A 25496-nucleotide genomic window follows, 5' to 3' on the forward strand; every position below is an offset into this window, starting at 1 on the left:
GAAGACGCTACCTCCAGGTCCCTTGCTAGCCTACCACAACAACCCAACTAGTATTGTAATAAACATCCCCGATTAGACCATTTAACTTTGTCAGAATGGATGTAAGTCAGGCGAAACAGGAACATTTACTCGCATTAAAAGGTATTTTATCGTCATTACTACAGAAAGTAGACAGTTACGTCATTTTACAGATAAAACAAGCGAATTTGACTGGTGTCAGGTTAATGTTTGCTACTCGTAGCATTGATGCTAGCTACAAGAACGAACAAACTTTACAGATGAAACTCATCAAGACAGTTTGTGACAGGCGCAGCTCATGAAAGTGTCCAGCGTGTCTGAATAGTTAGCTGAAAAAGAGAAAGGAGCTCATTTTGCAAGAGTTGTTAGCTCGGTTTTTTTAGTTGTGCTGTTAGCTAACGTGACGAAGACGTCTCATGTTTTGTCCTCTTGCTCTCACATCTTCACTCAGCTGATTTGTCTGACTTTGTTCCATTTGTTTTAGTCAGTGCAGGGAGCTACTTAGCCATGCTAAAGCATGTTTACGTGGTGTATTTGTAAGGCACACTGACACAATCCAGCACACAACCCTGTTGTGTTCATTTCATTTCATTTTGTGAGATGACAGCTACTAAAATAAACCTGTGAGTGTTTTGAAAGATCATCACAGCAAATTTTTGTCAGATACACACAAAAGCAATTTTTTGTATTACAACTAAAAAAAAAAAAGTACAACAGATGACAATCTGTTGTGGAATTCTTATGCAGACATGAACGTGAATCATTGTCGCTATTATTTGAACCACAGAAACATCACAGACGTCTTGTGTGTCCATTCACTAACTGATGTTTCTATACTTTACAGTGATGCGCTTAACAAAACCCACACTCTTCACAAACTTACCAGTAACGTGTGAAGACAGAGATCTGCCAGGTGAGTCTGTCCAGACCCCGATCACATGTCCTACTGTGTTTTTTGCAGTGGCAACTAGCCTCCTTATAAATCCTAAGAATGAATGCTCTTTACAAAATCATAGTGATGAAGTTACTGCTTAAGTGGTTTATTCTGAAGTTGTCGTTATGAATAGAGGTAAATTCATCTGCAGGAGTGTAGCAGTATGTGCAACATTACTCATGTTAGTCAGTATGTTGGTGACAGTTCAAGATGCAGTGGCAAATCTTTTGACCCCGGATGACTGAAACCAGATCTTCAGAGATCCTGTGACTCTCCCCTTCATCTTCCCTCCAGTTCATAAAATCTTGACACCAAAACAATGTTGAGTAGAATTTTTCTAGCTCAGACATGGGCAAGCTACGGCCCGCGGGCCAAGTACGTCTCGTTTGGCTTTGTAATTAGGCCCGTCAAACTTGTTTAAACTATGTAATTGATTTTATGAAATACATGCAGTTGTAAAATCATTTTTAAGTCCACCAGGTTTTCCACCTCTGTTGTAGATCATCCAATCTAACATTTTTCTGCACATAAATGGGAAAAAGTACTTCAGTGCAGGGCTTGAATAAATCCATTCTCCCCCTCCTATTCTAAGGTTTAACAATAAATTTATATTTTTGTCGCAAATGTGAATTTGTATAAAATTTAGATCATCAGATCACGATCAAGATCTCCTGTGTCGATAAAATGGAATAAAGCGTAGATATAAATAAGTGCAGGTGTTATAGATGCTGACTTCCTGTCACAGAGATGATTGGCTAAACTTTTTGAAGACTATTTTTTTGGTTTTGTTTCTCGAGGTCTATTCTTTATCAGGACCGGGACATAAGTACATGTCATAGATACCTATATTTCATATTTCGTCCTCTTCAGGAGATTTGTTCGGTCGGCTCATGAGAGAAGACTCATCCACCATCAAAGGAGCGGAGATCTTGATGCTTGGAGAGATGCTGACGTTACCGCAGAACTTTGGGTAACGGAGCACTTCTTTGCTGTCAGAGAATCAAACATTTAACACTCTGTGTCACGTAAAACGTGTTCACGTTCAAGCATTTAACTTCTCCACATTTCCACATTGCACAGGAACATTTTCCTGGGCGAGACGTTCTCCAGCTACATCAGCGTCCACAATGACAGCAACCAGGTCGTGAAGGACATCCTTGTGAAGGTGATGCACAAAAAAGAAAACTGTGAATGCATACTAAACTGCACCCGTCCTGATTGTCCTGGGATGTGATCCTTTGCAGGCTGACCTACAGACAAGCTCCCAGAGGCTCAACCTCTCTGCATCCAACTCTGCAGTAGCAGAACTTAAACCCGAATGCTGCATCGATGATGTCATCCATCACGAAGTCAAGGAAATTGGGACCCACATGTGAGTGACTTCCCACTTTATATTCACCTCATTGTTTTAATATAACAACAGACATCTCCATATCTGAACGAATCAACATGAATCAAAAATACAACTTTTGTGTTTCTAAATTTTTTTGTCATTTTTCCCCCCCAAATTTTCCAGCTTGGTTTGTGCTGTCAGTTACACGTCTCAATTCGGGGAGAAGCTCTATTTTCGGAAGTTTTTCAAATTCCAGGTGAGTTCAATTTAAGGGCTCTCGTTGGACGACAGCAGGAGGCTCACTGCTCAGCCTGGAGGAGACATGAGAAATATCACAGGTCTACAACAGCACAAACACAATTAGCATCCTAGCTACAGATTCGGCATCTGTTCTTTTCACAAATTAGTTCGCAAGCCGACTGTGAACTGACTTGCTTCTCTGTAGCAGCATTTTCAGTTATCTGTCATCTATTTGAATAAATATTTATACCGAATGGACGTACAGTGTGAGAAACCTGCAGCGTTCAGTTTGCAATCTATCTTCAACCAGGTTTTGAAACCGCTGGACGTGAAGACGAAGTTCTACAACGCAGAGGTGAGTCAGCTGCTCTTCAGCGTGCCGTCGCGTCTGTTACCCCGTCATTCATGCAAACAGAGGAACTGTATTACATGACATGTAAGCTCTCCCTGTGGCGTACATGACCTGCCTCCCATCATGGTTCATTTCATTTTGTGGTACATTTTCCAGATGCTTTAGGGGCCGTTGCCCTAAAAACTCTTGCACTTCCAGAAATGTCAAATCAAGCAGACGTGTCTTTGTTTCAAGCTGGAGTTCAAGCGTTTCCCTTTAGCTCATTTTCATAGCAGTTGCTTTTTATTCTAGCGACGAGTAAAGATTCATTGTCATCGTCTTTGGCATGTAACTTCATTTGTTTATTGTGTCTTTTATTTTCTCCATTAGAGCGACCTCAGTTCTGTGGTAAATGTCTCTTCTGTTCTCGTCAGCTTTCCTCAAACCTTTTTTTCACTGCAGCTGACTGTCTTTCCGAGGCCAATAAAGAGGTGCAAAGCAGAAGAATGGAAACTAAAAAGTGAATAACAGTCAACACCTAGTGTTGTTTTTTTCTTTAGAAGAATTATTTTAAATTTATTTTGGTCTTTTTTTTTTTTTTTTTTTGCCTGTATGGCTTGTAAACAACCTGCAGTAAACCTGAATATCTATTAAATGAGTAAATTTCAAATGACCTTTGGGTCAATTCTGCTACAACTTTCCATCCTTTTTCTTTTTGCCCTCTTCTTTGGACACTTGTGCTTCCTTGCAAACTCATCCCACACAGGGCTTGGACATTTTAATCACATGTGCCGTGACAAAGCGGTGGATGGGGACTGCTGCCAATTTTTACTATGATTATGCAGCTTTAATTGGGTCTAAAGGGTTTTCCAACACATATTTTTGATCTGATCTGATTAAACGTGAGGTTTTAGGTATTGGTCTGGCTTATGCATGAATCAGAGGTGCTCCGCTCTGTGATTTAGCACTTAACTGGTCACTGCTTGCAGAACTGCAGGTATGAACTAATCTCTGCTTCTCTCTCAGTTTATCTAACTGTAGTAAAGGTTTCACTGAAGGTTTGACACTTAATGTTTTATATCTTTACATGGATCCAAGAAAAATCCATCCACCTCATTCAGGCTAATTAAATAAACTCTGATTCAGACGAAACGCCTGCTATGAATAATCTTAAAAATGCAAAAATCTTGCTGTCAATGGATGCCGTGCAGCCTTTACTTTACATCTGATGGTGGATACTAACAAGTCCTCCGAGGTTCACTGAGCAGACTTCATATGACTCCCCGGATGTTTAACGTTAGCCTTCCGAGTCCAGCTGATTGGTGTCAGTCATTCCACATCGTCCAGACAGAAGCATAAAGGTTAGGTTCACATATTAGAACAAATAAAGACGTCATTGTTACGGCTGTTAGTTCGAGTCCTCCTGTTTAAACTGGTTTTAAGGGGACCCCCCGTCCGATGGGGGTCGAAACCACTAAGACACCTGTACTGACCTTCAGGTGTCTTCACACTTGTTTCTTGCTGAAATGCGGTGGAGGGAGAAGTTTGCAGAAGCCTTCAGAGGTATAAAACCAAAAAAACATCTGGTCAAAATTTTTTGTTCTGATCTGTGAAAGTTTTAGCAAATTTAAGATTAAGATTAAAGATTAAATTTAAAACGATTTCTGAACAAAGAATAAAACTACCAAAGCTTTCGGGTTGTTGTTTGTTTTTTCTCGCCTCGACGTTTTAACTAAAAAGACTAATAATGGAACTTGTTTGATTAGCGCAGACGGCTGTTGGTTCTGAAGACTGAGGTCGCCATGGTGACTGACGTATAAATAGGTTTAAAAGAAAGCCATCGTCTATAGGGAGGATAGCTGTACACTTTTCCAATGAACGACAATATAAATACATGTGGAAAATCACTTTTCAGTCAGTAGTTTTAATTTAGTCAGTCCCTGGCTGGTTTAGACAGGAGGACCATCACAAACAACCAGTAACCTTTCACGATCATGTGACTAAGACTGAAATATTGAACCCATCCTTTAAGGCGATAGTTGTACCTAATGAGGAAGTCGGTGTGTCGCTCAGTTCGCCTTGGAGATGAGGTCATTGTGCGAATCACAAATATTATTTTGACTCATGGCGTCTCGTCTGCAGACGGACGAAGTGTTCCTGGAGGCTCAGATCCAGAACATCACCACCTCTCCAATGTTCATGGAGAAGGTTTCCCTTGAGCCGTCCATGATGTACAACGTGACCGAGCTCAACACAGTTTGCTCATCCGCCAACGAGGAGTAAGAAGAAAAAAAAAAAAACGCCAGCGTGACTCAATCGAATACGACAGGAAGTCGTCAGCGTTGATGCTGAACTCTCTCCTCTCCCCTGTCAGAGAGTCCACGTTTGGAAAAATGTCCTACTTGCAGCCCATGGACACACGGCAGTACCTGTACTGCCTGAAGCCGAAGCCGGAGTACGCGGAGAAGGCCGGCATCATCAAGGGTGTGACGGTAATTGGAAAACTGGACATCGTGTGGAAAACGAACCTCGGGGAGCGAGGGCGGCTCCAGACCAGTCAGCTGCAGAGAATGGTATGAAACTTTTTTTTCATCTATAACATCCTGCAAAGAGGAAAGACTTGTCATTCATTTGAACCTCCTTTCATTTGACCCTCAGGCGCCGGGATACGGAGACATCAGACTGTCTTTAGAGCTGATTCCTGACACTGTCAACCTCGAAGAACCTTTCGATATCGTCTGTAAAATCACCAACTGCAGGTAAGAACCGGCTGATCCGGCTGCTCGTCTGCGTCGGCCTTAAAATCTGTGATCAAACGTTTGAATTGAAACACGCCTTTTGTTTTGTGGCCTTTTCCTGGTCGGTAGTGAGAGAACCATGGACCTGCTGCTGGAGATGTGCAACACCAGGTCCATCCACTGGTGCGGGGTGTCAGGGCGACAGCTGGGGAAGCTCAGCCCCGCCGCCTTCCTCTCGCTGCCCCTCACGCTCCTCTCATCCGTCCAGGGTCTGCAGGTGAGATCCTCACGGTTTGTAACCCGGTTGATCTGGCCTTCTCCCGTACTGACGTCAGCTTCTGCTCTTCCTCTTTCCAGAGTATTTCCGGTTTGAGACTCACGGACACATTTCTGAAGAGAACGTATGAATACGACGACATCGCACAAGTATGTGTGGTCAGTCCATACACACACGACGATTCCTAGGAATTTTATTACCCTTATTTTTATTTTTTTTGATATGAATGGACCAACAGTGGATTTTTGCACTTATTTCCTTTTTTTTTTTTGCAACCTGAGGTGATCATTGTATTTTAAAATGAAATGTGAATAATATATATCATTTTCTTTGAAAATAATAATGTAAATGTGCATTAATATGAATTAAACCTCTGAATTTTTTCGATTTCATATTGAGTTAATTACGTGTTTGATTATCTCCGTCGTATCAGTGTTTTTTTCGTCTGTCTGAATAAACAGGAAGTATCTTCCTGAGGTGTTCTTTCTATATTAGAAACAGCAAAAAAACCCAAACATTTATCACGTAAAAACGATGCAAATGTGAACAAAACTTTGAATTTCAGGACATTTATTAACATGTTTTAGACAAAACATTTGGCCGTCTCAGCATACGTACTGGTTTAAATCACCTGATATCAAATACCAGATTCAAGAGCATGCAAAACAGTCTGAACACGTTGTTACTAGTTAATGAACAATTAAACAGGCTTAAAGGGGAGACATTTATTTTTGCTAAAGTGCAATAACAACATAATGCAGGCTGCTGACACTGCTATAGCCACTGAACGCTTGTGTTAATCGAAAATGAATTAGTACTCTGAGAAGCAGTGATGCGATTCTTCGGGTTCGGGGATGGCGTTCATCGTCGAGCATTTTCCCTACAAAAATGTCGTATAAACAAGGTGAACTTGACGTCATCGTATGAGGAGAAGCTGAAATGCTTCCAGCGTGAGTCCGATCCTCCCTCCTCCTTTTCGTCCTCCTTTTCCTCCCCCAGGAGACAGATACTCCTGACGTGAAGAAGGCAGAGACATCAAACACGACCGCTACAGGATTTGATGTGTTCGCGTTTCCTCTGTCGGCTTCATGACTTCTTGGCTCTTTTGTATGTTTATTTGTTTTCAATGTGTGTTCCCTAAATGAAGGGGATGCTTCGTTTCATGCCCCACCCCCCTCCCCTCCCATTTAGCTCCAGGACTTTCAGTCGTAGTAAAGTGCTTTCAACCCCCATCCTTGTCTCTTCATTCCAGCTTAAGAAATGGGTGTAGAGATTGTAATCGCCATATGGTTGCCCTTCCTTGGAAAATAAATGTTTGACTGGAATAAAAAAATAATCCCTGTTAGTGATGGAGTATTTTTTAACGCCGGTGTATCGTGGGGGGTCGGGTGGTGAACGTACCGGTGGGGATCATGAGTGTTCCTCGGCGCTGCCGCTGAAGGAGCGGCTCCGGATGTGGTTCCTCAGCTGCTCGATCAGCTCTGGATTCTGCTGCTGGATCTGCTGCGCAAACTGTTGACCCCTGACAAGACAAACGTTCCCCTGATGAGTTATTTTATCAACTTAAATTTAAAGCAGCAAAACATTTGTTAAAAAGTCTACATGAAGAGATGGTGTGTTTACTTACGCTTCGATCAAGCTGGAAATATCTGACAGTCCTCCCACGCCTGCTGCGGGACCCCCGACAGCATTGGACATCATTCCTGACATGCTGACCACACGGCGACAAAACGTCGTTAGCGTTTTAAAAGCCACACCGTCACCCAACCCCAAATACAATCCATTCATTCTGGCACTCACAGTTGTTGTACTTGTTGGTTCTGCATCACGCTGGCAGCCTGTAAACAAAACTGGAGGTAAACAAATGCACAAAAGGGACGATTTATTTCTGATCACTTTGGCAGATTTTGCTCTGATCCAGGGCCGCGGGACCCAAACGTACACAGCTATGCGATTTAGATCGTGTCACGGCTGCTGCTATAAAACTCTGAGATTCTTGGAGGGACATTCTTAGCCTGGCAGACTGTCATCGTTTAACAAGCCCAGACGAGGCTTTCCTTTTCCAGAAGACATTAAACAGCTGTAGGAGTCTTACCATGCTGATGAAGGCAGGGTTGTTAATCAAACTGGCCATGTCGAATCCCAATCCGGCTGCAATCTGTGTGCACAGACAAAGATCAATAACTGATAATACTCACTAAGATGAGATCAACGTGTTCGCACTGACTGGACTGGTGGCTTCTTTCTGCTTCTGCTCCGCGATCTTCAGGTTGGATTTGTACGTATCATTCTCAGGGTCTAACACCAAAGCTTTCTTGAAGTAGGAAATGGCCTCTGGATACTTGTTCATGGCTGTCAAGGCCAAACTGGAGCCGGAGATGAAAGGAAAGTGTTCATGTACGGAATTACTGAGAGGGAAAGAAACACTTGAAATGAGAGCGGATCGGTTGGACTCACCCCATCCTCCCGTACGCTTTGCTGTAGGTGGGATCGATCCCGATCGCTCTCTCGCAGTCGACGGTTGCCTCTGTGTAATTTCCGAGTTTACTGTGAGCTGCAGCCCTGTGAGACATTACATTCACATCCCACGATTAATTTGTTGTGATCAGATACATCTCCACACAATAAATACATAACTATTAGTCAGAGGAAATACTATACAATGGTTCTGGGGTCAAATCGCTATCCACAGACTCTATGTTTTTGCCTTGGTTATACAAAACTCCACTAACAGTGTAGGAGCTCCGAGGTTGTTCAGATTGTTCAAGCTTTAAATATGAAGAATCTGCTGGATATCTTTATAGTCTTACAATTTCCACCGTTTTTATATATTTATTACCCCATTGCACATACCGGTTTATTGTGTATTTTAGTGTTAGTGTTGGTTTTCTGTAGATTGAGTCAGGTTTTTGCTCCTTTTTGAGCACCAATCCTGTGGTTTGCACCAGTACTACTGCTTTATGCCCTTTGGGGACAAGTAAAGTTTCTTGAATTGAATTGGATTTACATGGAACAGACGTTACCTGTTGCAGTAGTACACAGCATTTCTCAGGTCCAGATCGATGGCCTTCGTGTAGCATTCCACCGCACACCTGTAGTTCTCCTCCTTCATGTGGTTATTCCCTAAAAACATTGGATTTCCAATTAAAATGCTAAAAAAAACAACAACGTTCCAATGTCTTTCTTCTGATATGGAACAGTCCAAAGCACTCATTTGCTATCAGGAATGCCACCGTTACTGGTAAACCGTTTGTGATACCACCTTCGTTCTTGAGCTGCTCCGCTCGTTCGGTGTCTTCTGGCGTCGGCGAGGTCTCCGGTAGGGTGAGGTTGTCATTCTGAGCAAACACAAACGGTGAAATCATTGATGTGACTCAATAGAAGAAGAGACAACTTTATGTTGGTGGATTTGTGATCATCTTGGTCATTCCTATCTTTGCATGAGCCACATTCACCCACCTTCAGCAGTGAATTGAGGAATATCTCTGTTAGAGGCTGCGGCGCGGCCAGATGGCAGTCGCTGGAGCTGATCTTAAAGGTGGTCTCCAAACACTGTATCGCAACTGCAAACAGCGAGAGGACACACATCTGTGTCAGTTTAAAGGTAATCCAGAATCTGCTTGTTCATTTCTCACACAGCATGAAACACAAAAGACTTCCACCCAACTTCCAATCCATTCTCTCCACGTCAGGATAACGACTTGTGTATTTTAAGGATGCTCTCCAACATTTGCATGCAGAGCGTAGCTGACCTACCTTCAAGGCTCTCCTGCTCATCAGAATTCAAAGCGCCGCAATGTGTTTGATCTCGTAGGAACTGCACAATAGAGAACGCCAGACGCTTCTCCACTGCCATTTTTTTTTTTTTACCTCGAAAACTAGAGGGAAGAATGAAACGGAGAGGCGCCCACACAGCGGCGGATGCATTATTCACACGGTGACACTTGATCAAAACACGTACCATAACTAATACATGACTCACAATGAATTAATGCAAGGCTTCTATGAATATTTTTATGAGTTTGTGTTAAAAGAAAATGACCCAAGTCCCTGAATTTTTTTCATCATTAGTTGACTTCATCTCTCCTCATCGATCAATGATACATACGTGGATTCTGTCGCTGGAACAGCCAGAATCCATTCATTTCCAGAACTCAGAATGTAAAGTACGTCACATATTGTAGATCTGGTTTTATTTGCAGGCCTCTTGTAGGAGACTTGTTTCTCAGCCTGGCTTCTTTCTCTGTCTCCCTCTTGATCACATTTATTGATCATGATCCATTTGGTTTGTTTTCCTCTTAAACGGCCTGCCTTACACGGCAGCCACTACCGGCTGACACACACTCATTTATTATCCTTATGCGGTGCTCTTCCACTCATTGATTGGACTTAAATAGCCCCCTTCTGGCCTTTTACAACACCACCTAATATTGCAGGTGGAGGCTGTTATTCTTTTCCAACCCCAGTGGAACACACACTTTGGGGTCTAACAGGCACAGACGTCAAATGAATTAACTGTGTGAAGTAACTGCGCATTAGCTTATCTAATTATTTATTCAGGATGGAATAAACTGGAATTCATTATCCATCTTGTATTGAAGGTTTTTGGCTGGAGTGTTTCTCAGTGGTGTTAAATATTCATGATTAAATAAGCAGAAATCTTTGACAGTTTCACAGTTAAACAGTGATAATAATCTGCTGCATCAGGAGAGTGTCTGTTTGTTGTAAGTCGTGTCGTAAGAAGGTAATGAAACTGTTTGCTTTACTTTCCTGTCTGGCTGCACATTACCCCGTTGAGATCCCTCTTTTTTTGCCTGCTGCGATTTGGTGATTTAATGTTTCATTATGGTTGGGTCTGATGGAGTTATTTGTGACTCTAAGCAGCAGCCCAATTTCATGTAAGTTTCAAATCTGCTGTAGAAAAGTTCTATGATTAATTTGACTCCTATATTTTGTCCTATTGCAGAAAATACTGCAGAAAGAGACTGCAATGTCATTTCTTTCCCCAACATCCTTCAGCCCTAATTCATCTGTGTTCTCATTAGCATACAGAATTATTATGATGGAATATGAGCTAATAACTGGTAAGAGGTTATTAACTCATACGATTCAATCTCTCCTAATGGAGCTTTTCAATCCCTGAATTTTGTCATATTAAAAAATATATTTGAGAAAAGAAAAAAAAATCTGCAATGCAAGATAAATAATCATGATGCAAACTCCAACAATACGTGTCTGACATTTAAAAAAAAGAAACTTCATCCTCTTAACAGATGGATCAACCATCATCCACGCTAGAAGGATGCAGGTGGAGCGTTTGTCTCCCGTTTCCAGGACAACGAGGATGGATAAAAGCAAGATGGCTGTTGTGAGGTGTTTCTCTAACATGCGATGCAGCCATATTAACTGACGCTACGGAGACGCAGACGCAACCGCGGGCCTCACGTGCTGAAGCCATGCGTGATGTTCACGCAGGGCGGCCACGCCTCCTCCCTCAGCGTGTGTTGACACGCGTAGATGCGGGGATGCGCAGGCTGTGATGTAATACCACAATGGGATGTGAGCTGAGTTCTCGGTCCCTAAACATGTAGGGTATTTAAAAAAAAACAAAAAAAAAAAACGCATTGCGTTCGTTCAAATATAAACAACGACACCGTCATGTTTAAAAAAAAAAAAAAAAAAAAAAAAAAAAAAGCTTGTCTCCGCTAACCGTCCCTACAACACGGGTTTGCGCGCAGCGATGCTGGCCAAAACAATCACAATCCGTCGGAAACACCTCAACAGGCGCGAAATAAGAAGGAAACGTCATATATTTCATATCTTTAAAAGGTCTATGGAGCTAATTTTTGTATTTAAAAACCCCATTAACGTTAGGATGCTATTCGGTATCCCTCCGCCCACCTACCTGCGCTCTGATCCAGCTGTCTGCTGCCGCTACCGCGTCACATGTCCGCTGATAGCATCCCCGTCTGCGCATGCGCGTTGAGGAGGACAATAATAAGGAAGCGCTCTGCTCACGAGAGAGAGAGAGGGAATTAGAAGAAGAAGAAGTGGTGATAGGAGTAGAAGAAGAAGTGGTGATAGGAGTAGAAGAAGAAGTGGTGATAGGAGTAGAAGAAGAAGTGGTGATAGGAGTAGAAGAAGAAGCGGCGCCACAGGAAGAGCCCACCTGCGTGATTTAAATCTACCGGTAAACGCGTGAATTTGACATGTGTGCGTTAAGAGTTGTGACGTTCCGCTCGCTTTACAGGTAAAGCTTCACCTTTTAATCGATGACGTGCAAATTAACACCAGTTTATTGAATTAGAGGAGGGTTATCCGCTAATTTTAGGATGCCAGTGCTCTTACTTTACCAGCTGTTCATTATAAAAGAGGCTTTGAAAGCGATTGGCACATTTTAAAAAGGTGCTTTACAATTATCCCACGCTTTTACGAACTTCTCTTGAGAGGCTTCCCCCGCCACGCAAGTGAAACCTTACACTGAGTCGACAAGCGGGGAAAGGTCAGCACCGCTTAGCGTGGAAACCATTCCCAGCATGTCTCCAATGTGACGCGGAAGAATTTATCGCCTCTGCCAGCACCACCTGTTACCATCCGCTCACTTTTAATGCGAACTTTTAATTGTGAGCTTTTACATTTGAGCTGCTTTGAAATCCCACAGCCTCCATAGACCCGTCCTGAGGATGACCATCCACACCGGGTCCGTGATTCCCGCCAGAGACTGCTGTCAGCCGGGGCCCAGGAGGAACGCGCTGAGATGGGACATGTCGCCAGCTGAGATGCAGACCATGACGGACAGCTTGATCAACAGAGTCAAGAAGGTCTACGACGACATTGGAGCTCAACACGTGGAAGATGTTTCCGTTGAGAACACCCTGAAAGCCTTGGCCAACGTCAAACTGGAATATGCATGTGAGTCTTCAACTGTAGGTCTGATCATGTGCTGTGTTTTACTTGTTAACCACACAAAAATGTAAAAAAAAAAAAAGATAAATGTTTTTATTCATGTCGTCCGACAACTGCTGCAATCACTTAGCCCCACACACGTCTTAACTATTAACTAAAGCACTGGATTCATATTTATTCGCCGCTGAAAATAGTCCCCTCCAAAAATATCCTATTTACTCTTATGTCCATTCATCTATTTTCTATCAGGTCAGGTCAGGTCACTAGTTCATCACATATCTGTGTGTGTGTGTGTGTGTGTGTGTGTGTGTGTGTGTGTGTGTGTGTGTGTGTGTGCGTGCGTGTGTGCGTGTGTGTGTGTGTGTGTGTGAGGGTTGGGGAGGGTGACCATATTTGCACTCAAAACATCTTTCAAGACAAATATATAATCAGCCTTAATATATAAAGCAGTTATTATGCTCTCGTTTGCATAACTCCTTCTACTAATTTGTTTTGTTTTTTTAAAATTGTGTTCCTTTAGCTTCACGTCACGTTCTAGATTTCCTCCAGTACGTCTGTCCTTCCAAGGAGGTTCGGACGGCGAGCACAGAGGCAGACAAGAAACTGTCTGAGTTTGACGTGGAGATTAGCATGAGAGAAGACGTGTTCAAGCGAATCACTGCTTTAAAGGTACTCCTGATGCCACCTGTGTCTTATATCTACCACAAATGAGGTGAACATTAAAATGGTCCTATAATCAGGCCTCTTCTGATCCAAGTTAATAGTGAGGATTTAAAGTCCTGTTAGATTTCAATCAAATTAACTGTCTGTGGATGTGATGTCGGTGTTAGATTAGGTTAAACGTCTACAAGTTCAGCGAGGGTGTGTTTTGTTCAGGCCGACGAAACCGCGGTGACCCAACACCCGACTACATCTAGGGAAGAAATTTAACCCGGGGTCAGCCGGTGACATTTCCTCCTCCACACAGGATCCTCACAAGCAGCAAAACACGCTGAATAAATTTAACCTGAGTGAGGAAGCGTGTTTGTCTTTTGTGACAGTCTTTTATTTAAATTTTTTCACAGGAAAAGATCCAAGATAACCTTTCACCTGAAGAAAAACGATTCTTAGACCGACTTGTTACGTTAGGCAAACGGAAAGGACTGCACCTTTCTAACGATGTACAAGAGGTAACTAAATATATGTGATTAGATAATTCAAGCTACTTAACCATGTACACACCATAATTTAAATATAGGTATTAGATAAATCAGCTTTTCTGTTACTGATTATATTACACAGAAAGAACTGTTCAAAGTTACATCAATCATTTGTATCAGGCTTTTATTTTTAAGTTTCTTTGCTGAGCTAATTGTGTTATTGCAATTTTTTTTCCAAGGAGATTAAACGAACGTCCAAGCTCATAAGTGAACTCTCCATCGAGTTCAACAAGAACCTGAATGAGGACAACACTTACCTCGTTTTTTCTGAGCATGAATTGAGTAAGTCTGGACGGGTCTGTGGGACCTTCTGGGTCATTAATTTACGTTTTCCTGATTTTATTCATGTTGCCCTCTTCTGTTAAGGCGGGCTGGCTGACAGCTACATTAACGCTCTGGATAAAACGGCAGATGGACGATATAAAGTGACGCTGGAATATCCACATTACTACCCGCTGATGAAGAGGTGTCACAATCCTGAGACCAGGCGGAAAATGGAAACGGCTTTCAACAGTCGGTGTAAGGAGGTAACCCGAGTTGGATAATAAATCTGCTGACAACAGCACATCTGGTCTGCTTTTAACTTGTATACACACACACACACACACACACACACACACACACACACACACACACACACACACACACACACACACACACACACACACACACACACACATACACTCAGCCCCATCGGGAGAGAGATACGCTTACAGCTGTAATACTGAAGACTTTTACGAACTGTTTTCGGTTCTATTTATGGTTTTCTCAGCAGCATATTTATATTTATGACTTAAAGCAAGCCGGGCCTTTTCTCTCAATGCGGCTTCAGCAGGTAAAACACGAGGTGGTAAAAGATATCACCGCCTGTTTGTCAGAGCCTGGCTGCACACCTGAACCCTGAGGTGTCCTCAGGTCAGCTGTGAGATCTGATCCCTCCAGAGTGTCCTGAGTTGACCTCATGGTCTCCCCCAGTGGGAAGCGACCAAAAGACCTCAAGCCACTTGTATCCCTGATCTCATTCTTTCATTCATCTTGAAATCCAAAAGCCAAATGAGCAAAGTTACATATTTTTTAAAAGATGTTGGTTGTATTTTTTTAACTGATCTGTCGTCGTGAAATCTAATTTAAGGTACTCATGGCATTCATGTTTCCATTTATTGCAGCCTTTGAATTTCAGTTTTTATTTTTAGACTTTTTTTTCTCCAGTATATTTTCTGACAGTTTTTATCAATCACTTTTCAAATTCCAATTTTCATCCAGTGGGGATTTTTATTTTATTTTATTCTGTCAAAAAAAAAACTTTCCTTACTTCTAAAGCTAGAGCATCATGTGTGCCATAAAAATGTCTTCCCTCAGGGTTCTCTGTGTTGAAAGAGTGCAGTGGAAACAAATCCTGGATTCATTCTGAATGTGGATACTAAACTATTTTAAAAACCTCGTGGATCAGCTGTAAAAGGCAGTCACAGCAGTAGACGACTGGTTTTCTCTTTAAAGTCTCAAGTCAGAGATGCTACAAATATTTCCGATTTCTTTAGAATATGATTCATTGCCATATAATCACAGACCAATCTTTCTTTTTTCTAGGTAAACACAGCCATCCTGGAGGAGCTGATACAACTGAGGGCGAAGGTTGCAGACATACTTGGTTACAGTAGCCATGCTAACTATGTGTTGGAGATTAACATGGCCAAGAACGCCAGCAACGTGTCTGACTTTTTAGGTATGGCCCCTCCGACACATCGCCTCACACACACACTCTTGTGTCATTCATGACCGAAGATTCGCGCTTGCTAACTACCTAGGCTTTAGAATAAAACCTGTGGACAGAGGGGTAATCCCTCAATAGGTGTCCATCAATTCCTGATTATGGATAACTCAAAGGTATAGACATCTAACTGGTTATAGAGCCCTTCAGTTTAGCTACAGTACAAGCCAGAAGGATGTTAAGCTAGCAAATGGTAAATATTATTTGACGGTAAGTTTCACAAAAAGACTATTCAATTGTGTCATTATCTCAAGAATAAAGTCCAGATTTTAATGTCACGTAATAAAGTAGTGAATGTGATGTGATGGCAAATGAGGGGCAGTGTAGGCTGTTTGAAGCTTGTGTTGCAGTCGCCACCTTGTGGTGAGGTTGTGACACTGAAGCACGGTTTATGTTTTTATTTAGACTTCATTTTAAGCGCCTTTTTTCTGCTTCCACTGCTAAAAATTTGAGTTCCCAAGAGTCCATTCAGTTTCTATTAATGGGAATAAATTTTTCAGCGAATGTAAATTAAGTTCTTTGGAGGAAAGAAATGCTGAAAGTTGATGTAATATTTAGATTCATAAAAATATTTTAATCTCAAGCTGTACGCTTCCAACTTTACAGATAAGTTCCACGAACGGTTAAAACCCATTGGAGACAGGGAGAGGAAATATATTCTCGCGCTAAAGAAGAGGGAGTGCTTGATGAAAGGCCGCCTGTTTGACGGACGAATCAACGGCTGGGACTTACCCTACTACATGAACCAAGTGGAGCAGTGCAAGTTCGCCGTGAATAAGGACAAACTGATCGAGTATTTCCCTCTTAACGTGGTGACGGAAGGACTGTTCAGTATCTACCAGGAGCTGCTGGGTCTCAAGTTCACTGAGGTGGAACACGCCCACGTGTGGCACGAAAACGTCAAGCTTTACTCTGTTCAGGATGCAGAAACAGGAGAGGAGATTGGCCAGTTCTACCTGGACTTGCATCCGAGGTAGAGAACGAGTCACTTCAACTGCAGACCAAAAAACCCCCAAATCTAACCTTAAAACCCTCGCCTGCATATAAGTGTATGAGATGAAAGGTCAGTTTTAGGATCGCAACTAACAATTACGGTTTCAGTTAATCTGCTTATTCTTTTCATTTACTTTACTATTACATAACGTTTGGTTGAAAAATTGTATCCGAGACTTTTTAATGTTTTATCTGACCACGTTGAAAATCCAAATCGTTGCACCTGAGAACCTGGACTCCTCTGATTGGTCGTCTTCCACCAGGGAAGGGAAGTATGGCCACGCGGCCTGCTTCGGGCTCCTGCCTGGCTGCAGAGGCCCCGACGGGACACGCAGGCTTCCAGTGGCCGCCATGGTCGCCAACTTTACCAAACCCAGAGGAGGATGGCCCTCTCTCCTCCAGCACCATGAAGTGGAGACTTACTTTCACGAGTTTGGTCACGTCATGCATGAGCTCTGTTCTAAGGTCAGGCGTCACTGGCCATCTTTACACGTTATGGGTATATATACAGTATGTATGAGTAGAATGATTCACAAGAAACTTTCTCCCATGTTTCTATCAGACCACTTTTTCAGAATTCAGTGGGACCCAGGTGGAGACGGACTTTGTGGAGGTCCCTTCGCAGATGCTTGAAAACTGGGTTTGGGAGAAGGAGCCTCTGAGGAGAATGTCTCGCCACTACAAGGACGGCACGCCCATCCCAGACGACCTGCTCGACAAACTGATCGCATCCAGAGTCGCCAACACCGGTGAGACGGTTCAATACACGCAAAATAATAAAGCATTTACCGAGAAATTAAGAGTTGACACCAACGCTGTTGATTTGCTGATACCTGTCAGGGCTGATGAATCTCCGGCAGGTCGTTCTCAGTAAAGTGGACCAGACGCTACACAACAGCCCTCGCGCAGATACGGCTGAGGTGTTCGCAAAGCACTTCCAGGACATCCTGGGCGTTCCTGCCACACCAGGTCAGTCGTAGCTCGCGCATGACAATCAAATCACCGATCAGAACTGAAATAAAAAGCATTTCGTGGTGATGACAGACATACGTTCGTTGCAGGAACCAACATGACGGCCAGTTTCGGCCACTTGGCCGGAGGCTACGACGGACAGTACTACGGCTACCTGTGGAGTGAAGTCTATTCCATGGACATTTTTTTTAGTCGTTTTAAAAAGGAAGGCATCATGGCTCCAAAGGTGGGTCCGATATGTCGGGATACAGCCTCTCATGTCGTATTTGTTCTCATAGCGCTTGTGTGATTTAACCCAGGTGGGAAGAGAGTACAGACGGGTGATTCTGGAAGCGGGGGGCTCGGTCGACGGGAGGGACATGCTGAAAACCTTCCTTGGACGTGACCCATGCCAAGATGCGTTCTTTCAATGCAAAGGACTGATCAAGTCTCAGGAAACATAATTCGTCAGAATTTTTAGAGATTTTTTGTCAGGTGAAGTTATTTTAAAAGTGTCTTAAAAAGTGTTAAACTGTGATTTTGTCGATTTATACTTTGCACAGGTTCAAATAGTAATTTACTGCTTTACTACTATCTGTGTTGCAAATGACTTTGTAGGTATAATCTGTTCGGTATTTGTTGGTGTATTTATTTGTTTTATTAATGCTGGCTGTAAATCAAATTGCCCCTGGAGAGTAAAGATATCTTAAACCTTATCTTAAAAAAAAAAAAAAATTTGTTACCAAAAACAAATAAATAGAATGCAGCCCTCATTGTTTCCATCATTTATACAGGTAAGCGGGTAGTAGCTCAGGTAACTACTGGGCTTAATAGGTGTGCTAACATTTGCTGCTTCTGCTCTGAGCTGATTTTTATTGTTAGATATCTAACATTGTGTATGCATTATCGTGACGTTACATACTCACTAGTTTTGTATTTGCATGGCCCATAATTGGTTTCTGCATATCTTAAAAAAAAATTACCTTGCAGGGAAGTACATCACATGAACACCAGGGGGCGCCATAAGATCAGCAAATATTACATACGATGTGTGTAAGGGGAAAAATATTTTTTTTACATCTGTGTTTTTGTTGTATTTTTGTTTAAATCACCCTCTTTTCGTGTAGGATTTCGGCGTGAATAGTTAAACCTCGCCGACACCTCGATACCCACGTGGATTCCTGTATAAACAGGTTCTTCCACTCCTGATCAGCTCCTAAACTCCGACTTTGCGGATTGAGGACAACTTTCCCAGGACCTAAACGATAAGAGGGAGGGGGGGGACTGTCGAGCGAATGGATTGCGGGAGATAACGGGAGGAGGGAGGTGGGGAGGTGGGGAGATCGAGCGAAAGTGTCCGGGTGAGATAGTGGAAGCATCGTCGGAGCGACTCGTGGAGGACAGCCCACCGCTGGAGCTCCGACAAGACGCACCGCTCCGTGTTTGTTCTCTGCAGCCTCCGCGTAGCTTCACTCGAGTCGACTCTTGTCATAGCAATTCAGCCAAAACGAGATTATGATCGAAAATACCCGAGCGAGGCTCGCTTTGGACGAAAAAGTCCTTCTCCGCCAGCAGTCGAACGTAATTTGTGTGTTTTTTGAATGTGCTGATTGAGTGTCGTGGACATTTTGGATTTTTTTTTAATGCCCCCGTGTCATTACGTCTTAACAACATAGGATCGGGGTTTTTTTTTTCGACTTCGGATATCTTAACCGAGTAATAATTGAGAAGTAAACACTTTAAAGCGGAAAAATTACCTTGTTCTTGGGTGATTTGGAACTTGAGGATGTTCGAACTGGGTCAGCTTCGAGTTGCTCTCTAAGCGGGCAGCGTTAGCTCTGCTAGCTGCTAACGCTAGCGAAACCCAATTGAACTACCCGAGGAGCTAGCCGATGCCGACTCGTCCGCACAATTTTCGGATACTACCACTTCAGTCACAACCTGGAAATCACTAAATGAGACGCTGACACAACGGAAATTTAGGTAGGTTTTTATTTTTTATTCATTTTTTTTTCAATCTCAACTTCCAATTTTATTGTGTGTGTGTGGGGGGGGCCCCTTCCAGCATGCTAACATCACGACTAGCTAGCGGAATAATATTGGGGTCCCCGTCCGGATGCGGTCCCACTGGAGTGTCCACGTAAAATCAATTATAACGCCAAAATTATCATTTATAATGCCTTATTACAACAGTAGAAGTGGGGAAATGGTTTTTTTTTAAAAACATTTCTGTCGTCGGTTGTTCGAAATATTCATAAGGTTTCGCTTCAGCAGCTGCAAATAGGTGAGTGTTCGGCGATGTTACCGGACTGACATTAATTTATTTATTCAGACACACAAATGTAAACTCTCTCCTGTAGTTGTGTGTGAAATAGTTCATCATTACCTGGTTTATATTCTTCTGCTATTCTTTAACAAAAACCAGTCAGTCATTAAGGTAACAGCTGCACCGCAACAGCCGCATCTTTTGTTGCTGGAGCACCTTCGGTGTTTCGATGTACGGGGAGAGAGAGAGTGGGGGGGGCGGGGTTAATGCTGTAACACCCCACCACCACCCCCACCCACAACACATCGACCCCACCGATAATCAGATTACTATCCTCATTTAACTCCGATGTAATTTAATCCTGTTAAAAACTCTCGATAAATGGCGGAGGATTATCTCCCGGTTCGTTAATCATCTCTCCGGGAAACGCGGTCAAGCGAATGCAACGAACCCCCCTCCACCATCACCACCACCACCATCACAGGGGGTACCGAAAGCTGCGGGTTCGTTTTTTAAGACTCTAAAATAATTAAGATAAATACCTTGGTGGTTTCACGCAGTTTTGACAGCACGACATCGATGCCGGCGGGGCCGAGACGGTGACGCAAAAACAGCGCATCGGAACGCGAACTTGACCCGCATGAAGCCTGGCGCTGACACGACGGACGGGACGCATGCTTTGCCAACAAACGCTGCAGGCGTCCGTGGGGAGATCAACGTCCTTCAAGCCTGCACGCAGAAACACAAGGGAGGGGAACATCTCTGCTGACAGCCCCTCCAAGTCGCTGGCATTGTCATGTAGTAAAACAGAGTCTGATTAGCCTTCAAAGGGAGGCTGCTGTAATAAAATGTTAACAAAGACCAGGACATATCGGCCTCCACTTGTTGTTGGGCCTTTATCTAAGAGCTGGTGACCAGATGTTTGTGGAGCATTATCCACTTTTGTATGATAATGACTGATGATGTGCATCAGCTAACATGAATGTCTCCAAAGAATGTTTTTTTTTTTTTTTTTTAGGTTTAACACACTTATATTCTGCAGCTTTCTGTTGCACGGTGGAGGTATCAGTCATTTGTCTAATTTAAAAATCAATATTCTAAACGGATCAATATATGTAGTCCAACACCAACAGCGTTAAGGACCTGTTGTAGCGAGTGTTTAATGTACGATCTGTTCAAAATACACCTGATCTGTGAAATGAAAGGATGGAGATTCGGTCTTCAGACCCTTTACTGTGTGCTGTTGTGTCCTCGCACTAATACCAAAGCAGTGATGCTTGAGGAACGCTTGCGAAATGCGTCGTTGCACCACTTGAACGCTGACTGAAAAGCCTTGACAATAGGTTTTAACAACAGCAACATGTGTTTTTTATCTATTCAGTGTGCCAGCTTTTGATTTTGCCTGATAATAATGGTTTATTCTGGCTATGAAGCTTCCATTGTGCTCTTTTTTGTGTGTTCCATATCAAACTCTGAGTTGTACGAATACAGCTCTCAAAGGATTAAACATAGGTCACCCCGGTTAAACCTTTTGGGTTTTGTTGTTAAGTTCCATCCAGCCTAACCAGTTCTGTCCAGCCTGCTTTTTCTTGATGGAAGGACTTAAAAAAAAAAATCGAAAGGGCGAAAAACATGAACAACATCTACCTGATGGGTGAATGGATAGAAAAGCATTTTGCATCTTCTGCACCTGCAACCGTATCGCCTCTTCCGGATTCAGCCACTCAATCCTTTTTGTGGTGAATCTAAAACGCTTTCTCACCACTCGTGGGTCAAATGAATCAGAAATATGCTGGAGAAATTTGTTAGCAATGTGTAAACAATGAAGTTGTTGACGTGGCCGAAAGAACACGTGTTCAGTGACTTAATCCTCGTGACATTGCTGGCGAGTCAGAGGTAATGCTGTTGAGCAAATCAGTGAGAAATCCTTGTCGGGTTAGGAAACGCTGTCATTGTGTTTGTCATATGTTGACTTGTGATTCAGCAGTTTCTTAAAATTGTTTCAGGCCAAACAAAAATGCTTAAATCCAGTTTGTATCCCAACAGATTGCTGTTAGATCATGTCTGTTTTCACTGTACAGTGGTTTCTGTTGAGGAGGAGGTTTTTATGCTGTCTGTGTTCTTTTCCAGAAGACATCTTGTGCGACTGTTTTTGTTGTGTAAACAACCGTGCCCCCTCCCTTTATTCTGTGGTGGGGGCATCAGAACAGGCTTCAGAGGTGTATTTGTGAAGAATTCAGTGTTTTAATGGGCGAACTGTAAGTGAACTGTAAGAGTTCAATAACTCAAACCACAGCAGAGTAATAAAGATCGGGAGTCAGTCGGGATTGGTTCCTCCCTGTCCTCCCTCCAGACCTGGAACAGACCGTACAGCGACACTAAAAGTTTGGTGTTGAAAGCAGTACAATAGCTGAAGCCTTATTATGTGTAAGAATGTGAAAAAGCTGCATTTGACCTGAAAGTTGTTGAATCTGTGGTTTAATTTCTATTCTGCTCAGTATCCGACTTTTTTTCCCCAGTTTTTTCTTTGCTGGTTTTAAGTTTCGCTGCGTTGAGGTATGGGGAGTGAGAAGGGGAAGTGACTTACGCATCAGAATAATAACCAGAAACATTACCCCGCTGGTGACGTCATTATCATATGGAAGTGTTTCTATCGGTTACACACACGCGTCTACTCGTCTCCGTGCGTTGGCGTAACTTAACTTCCTTAGTCATTTTATTTTTCATGCTTCAGGTTCAAAAATTGTGGTTTTGATCTCTATTTGATAAATAAAGGAGCTAATATTTTATAGTCTGCTACGGTCTCCTAAATAGTTCCACATATGAATCTGTTTGACCCAAGAAGGTCGGTCCTCGCCCCCCCCTTCCTGTTGCTGTGATCAATCAATCAGACGGTCCAATGTGACTGATGAAACATGGATGAAACACAGATGGAAACATGTGACATCACACAAAGGTTGGGCTGGAAAGGTCTTTGCCTTTTTTCTGCAGATGACACCAACCAGAGTCCAGGAAAAGCACCAGTCGTACAAGAAAGGTGATGATGATGAAGCTAATTGGGCTATTTTTTAAGATAGCTGAGGAAGATCATAAGGAATGGTTGCATAGGACGTTCCAGCAATGATGCAGACGATTCTCCGACCAATTGGAGGTTTGCGATGTTTCCTGTGCTCGATTTGGACCAGAAGTGTTCCTAAAAGACGTAGCGGGTACTTTTAAACCAGACGTGGCGAGTGCCATTGATGTTCATTGAAATGCTTTGTTCTGGAACAGCAGGATCCGTTATGTTTGGACTATAATGTTACAGCCGAATAGGTTTTAAAATAAGCCTCATTTAATTGTTAGTAGTTGTCGTCCACTCTAGTAATTTAATTTCACTTTTCTCCGCACCAGCAGTTCCTTTGTTGTCACGTAATCCTGTGTTATCACATCAGCTGCTCCAGTTGAGGGTGTCCCGTTCCTGAATTTCTCATCGTGCATCTTAGGTGTAGAAGTTTCCTAAGTTGAGGGGGGATGGGGGCAGACAAATGGTAAATACCGACGTTGACATTTTCCGTCTGTCGCAGCCGTCGTCTGCACACAGACTGAACTTTGGCGTTTGAACTGGCGTGACATCTTTGTCTGAGCTATTAGTAAAATGCTGCGCTCGTGCATGTGCTCCGACTGGTTTTGTTACGTAATATTTTAAGTCTTCCCGTGGCTTTTCGTGATATTACAGAAACCCCGCTGAGGCCCTGGAGTGCCATTCCCCTGCCCTCTACTTCCAGAACTTTTTTTTTTTAAACCCACACAGATTTTATTGACATGGCTGCACTTAGGAGGCTCGAGAAATAAAAGCTTTGAATTAACAGCTTATTGAGCTCAACAATAGATGTTTGAGTCTGTATTTTGACCCAGTATTGAGTGGGAAATGTTTATAATATTTCACAGGCTGTTCTATTCATACATCTGTGCATCCAGCTTGTCCTCTAATGATATCTCTACGTCTGTGACCCAGTTAGAGGAAAAAATCTGCCCCTGAATCATTCAGTCTTGCTGTCTGTCAGCGGGACATGTTCATAATGCCCAACGCTTGAAGAGTTTGGCCTCTCCCGGCTGATTGAGACGACCCAAAAGGACTGCGCCTCGAACAGCTCCAATCTACCCCACATGAAAAACACAATAAGATTTTGAAAGGATTCAAAATGGAAAGAAAAGTACGGCGTTGCTGTCGGTGTCGCGAGATCAGCAGATAAACTTTGTATCGGCTATAAACTGATGTGCATGTTGTAGCCCGGCTGAGTGGCTTTAGGCTGGGCAAAACATTGTCTTCAGGCTGTCTGCGAGTGCCATGCAACAATACCGGAATACTTCAGCGTGCATTTTTATGAAATAAGCAAACTTCACGCTGAGGGGAAAGTAGTGGCAAATGTGCCGTTTGCGATCCAGCGTCTTTCCAGAGCGGTGGAAAAACTCGCTCATTATATCCATGTTCTCAGGCTCGGGTTTGAAAGAGCCGCAAAAAAGTAACGGAAGTAAAAAGAATAGAAGCATTTGATTGGTTCGAGTAAAGTCATGAAGGATTCCCCGAGGAGCATAAAGAGGAAACCTGTTCAGTCCAACTAATCACACCTCGATTAACACGTGTGTCCCATGATTGCATTGTTTGTTGTTTCACAATTAAAATTGCAGATACATCACCCTTTTTCCTTGGCTTTAGGGTCCACATACAACCCATAATGCATCTGTGTTTGTTGTGGTTTCTTGTTGCCATGGGTGGCATGTCAACAGTGATGTCATTGGTGCAAAAAAAAAAAAAAGACATGCATCTACACATGCTGCAAAATACCCCTCGGGTGCAACATATGATGCATCTGATCACATGCGTGTTCTAACCCCCCCATCCCCACACCCCACAGCCCCCCCATAGTGGCCTGAGTCACTGCGTCCAGTCTGTTATAGTGGAATCTCACCTGTTTGTTAAAGGAACACCCAGCTTGTGTTTTACTGCAGAAGGTGAACAGCTCACCGTTACCTAAGACTGACGTGGAAGTAAAGTCTGCTTTGTGTGCACAGGCAGGTGGGGGTGGGGGCGCCATAAAGAAGCTCAATGACTATATATATACTTTATATACACCTCCCTTCATTGTCAGAGCTATTAAATGAATACACCTACAAACATTCAGGTCTTTGTGTTGATTCAAAGAGCTGTTTGACAGCAATTTGACCACAAGCCAAATTAGCTTTGCTTGGCATACTTTTAGAGTCTATTAGCTGACAAAAGAACAGAGTGTTCAGGACGAGGAACAGATAAACTTGTACGACCAAATGCTCAGCCATGAAGGTTGATGTCACCATCACCTGGGCAAACAAAGCAGGTTAATGACTGTTTCTGTCTCCATGATAGACTCAAGAAAGTCTGGAAATGAATCCTTTTCAATTTTTTTGGAGATTTTTTATTGTCCTTTTGTGTAATTTTACTTCATTCTAGAAGCCTTTACAGAACTGTACGAGTTCTATGATGACTTTAAAAGTATTTGAAGTCTTCTATGTCCCATTTTAA

General features: G+C 42.8%; 4 protein-coding genes across 11 annotated transcripts in view; 3 read left to right on the forward strand and 1 right to left on the reverse strand.

Moving 5' to 3' along the window:
* On the forward strand, positions 1-6187 carry trappc13 (trafficking protein particle complex subunit 13). Of its 2 annotated transcripts, XM_068334776.1 has the most exons (13): positions 1-141; positions 863-931; positions 1823-1922; positions 2033-2117; positions 2197-2324; positions 2469-2541; positions 2836-2880; positions 3247-3264; positions 4999-5135; positions 5231-5429; positions 5515-5615; positions 5724-5871; positions 5952-6187. In XM_068334776.1, the coding sequence occupies exons 1-13, from the start codon at positions 96-98 to the stop codon at positions 6057-6059; spliced, it is 1257 nt and encodes a 418-aa protein (XP_068190877.1). In that variant the 5' UTR covers positions 1-95; the 3' UTR covers positions 6060-6187. The 2 variants fall into 2 exon arrangements, with proteins under 2 accessions (XP_068190877.1, XP_068190878.1); XM_068334777.1 differs by lacking the exon at positions 3247-3264.
* Positions 6188-6747: 560 nt separating this feature from the next.
* Positions 6748-11830, reverse strand: sgtb (small glutamine rich tetratricopeptide repeat co-chaperone beta). 3 transcript variants are annotated; one of them, XM_068334780.1, is made up of 12 exons: positions 11777-11830; positions 9628-9749; positions 9331-9434; positions 9134-9209; positions 8895-8994; positions 8329-8433; positions 8099-8237; positions 7967-8029; positions 7672-7709; positions 7499-7582; positions 7273-7393; positions 7055-7190 (listed from the first exon to the last, which is right to left on the reverse strand). In XM_068334780.1, the coding sequence occupies exons 2-11, from the start codon at positions 9725-9727 to the stop codon at positions 7282-7284; spliced, it is 921 nt and encodes a 306-aa protein (XP_068190881.1). In that variant the 5' UTR covers positions 9728-9749; positions 11777-11830; the 3' UTR covers positions 7055-7190; positions 7273-7281. The 3 variants fall into 3 exon arrangements, with proteins under 3 accessions (XP_068190880.1, XP_068190881.1, XP_068190879.1); XM_068334779.1 differs by lacking the exons at positions 7055-7190; positions 11777-11830 and adding an exon at positions 6748-6883 and having other exon boundaries at positions 9628-10856; XM_068334778.1 differs by lacking the exon at positions 11777-11830 and having other exon boundaries at positions 9628-10855.
* A 109-nt stretch (positions 11831-11939) lies between these two features.
* Positions 11940-18449, forward strand: nln (neurolysin (metallopeptidase M3 family)). 3 transcript variants are annotated; one of them, XM_068335013.1, is made up of 13 exons: positions 11940-12061; positions 12533-12783; positions 13298-13446; positions 13842-13946; positions 14156-14258; positions 14343-14503; positions 15564-15699; positions 16351-16717; positions 17001-17202; positions 17300-17486; positions 17578-17706; positions 17799-17935; positions 18009-18449. In XM_068335013.1, exons 2-13 carry the CDS (start codon positions 12555-12557, stop codon positions 18150-18152), a joined length of 2049 nt encoding a protein of 682 aa, XP_068191114.1. In that variant the 5' UTR covers positions 11940-12061; positions 12533-12554; the 3' UTR covers positions 18153-18449. The 3 variants fall into 3 exon arrangements, with proteins under 3 accessions (XP_068191114.1, XP_068191113.1, XP_068191116.1); XM_068335012.1 differs by having other exon boundaries at positions 11975-12121; XM_068335015.1 differs by lacking the exon at positions 11940-12061 and adding an exon at positions 12153-12373.
* A 594-nt stretch (positions 18450-19043) lies between these two features.
* erbin (erbb2 interacting protein) overlaps positions 19044-25496 on the forward strand; it is a 32076-nt gene continuing 25623 nt past the window's right edge. The window contains exon 1 of one of the 3 annotated variants that reach the window (XM_068334772.1): positions 19044-19671. The gene's annotated coding sequence lies outside the window, so the exon portion shown is untranslated. The remainder of the gene's footprint in view (positions 19672-25496) is intronic. The other 2 variants (XM_068334771.1, XM_068334773.1) reach the window with 2 other exon arrangements.

This window comes from Antennarius striatus, chromosome 15, assembly GCF_040054535.1.
Source record: "Antennarius striatus isolate MH-2024 chromosome 15, ASM4005453v1, whole genome shotgun sequence".
Lineage (NCBI taxonomy): Eukaryota > Metazoa > Chordata > Actinopteri > Lophiiformes > Antennariidae > Antennarius > Antennarius striatus.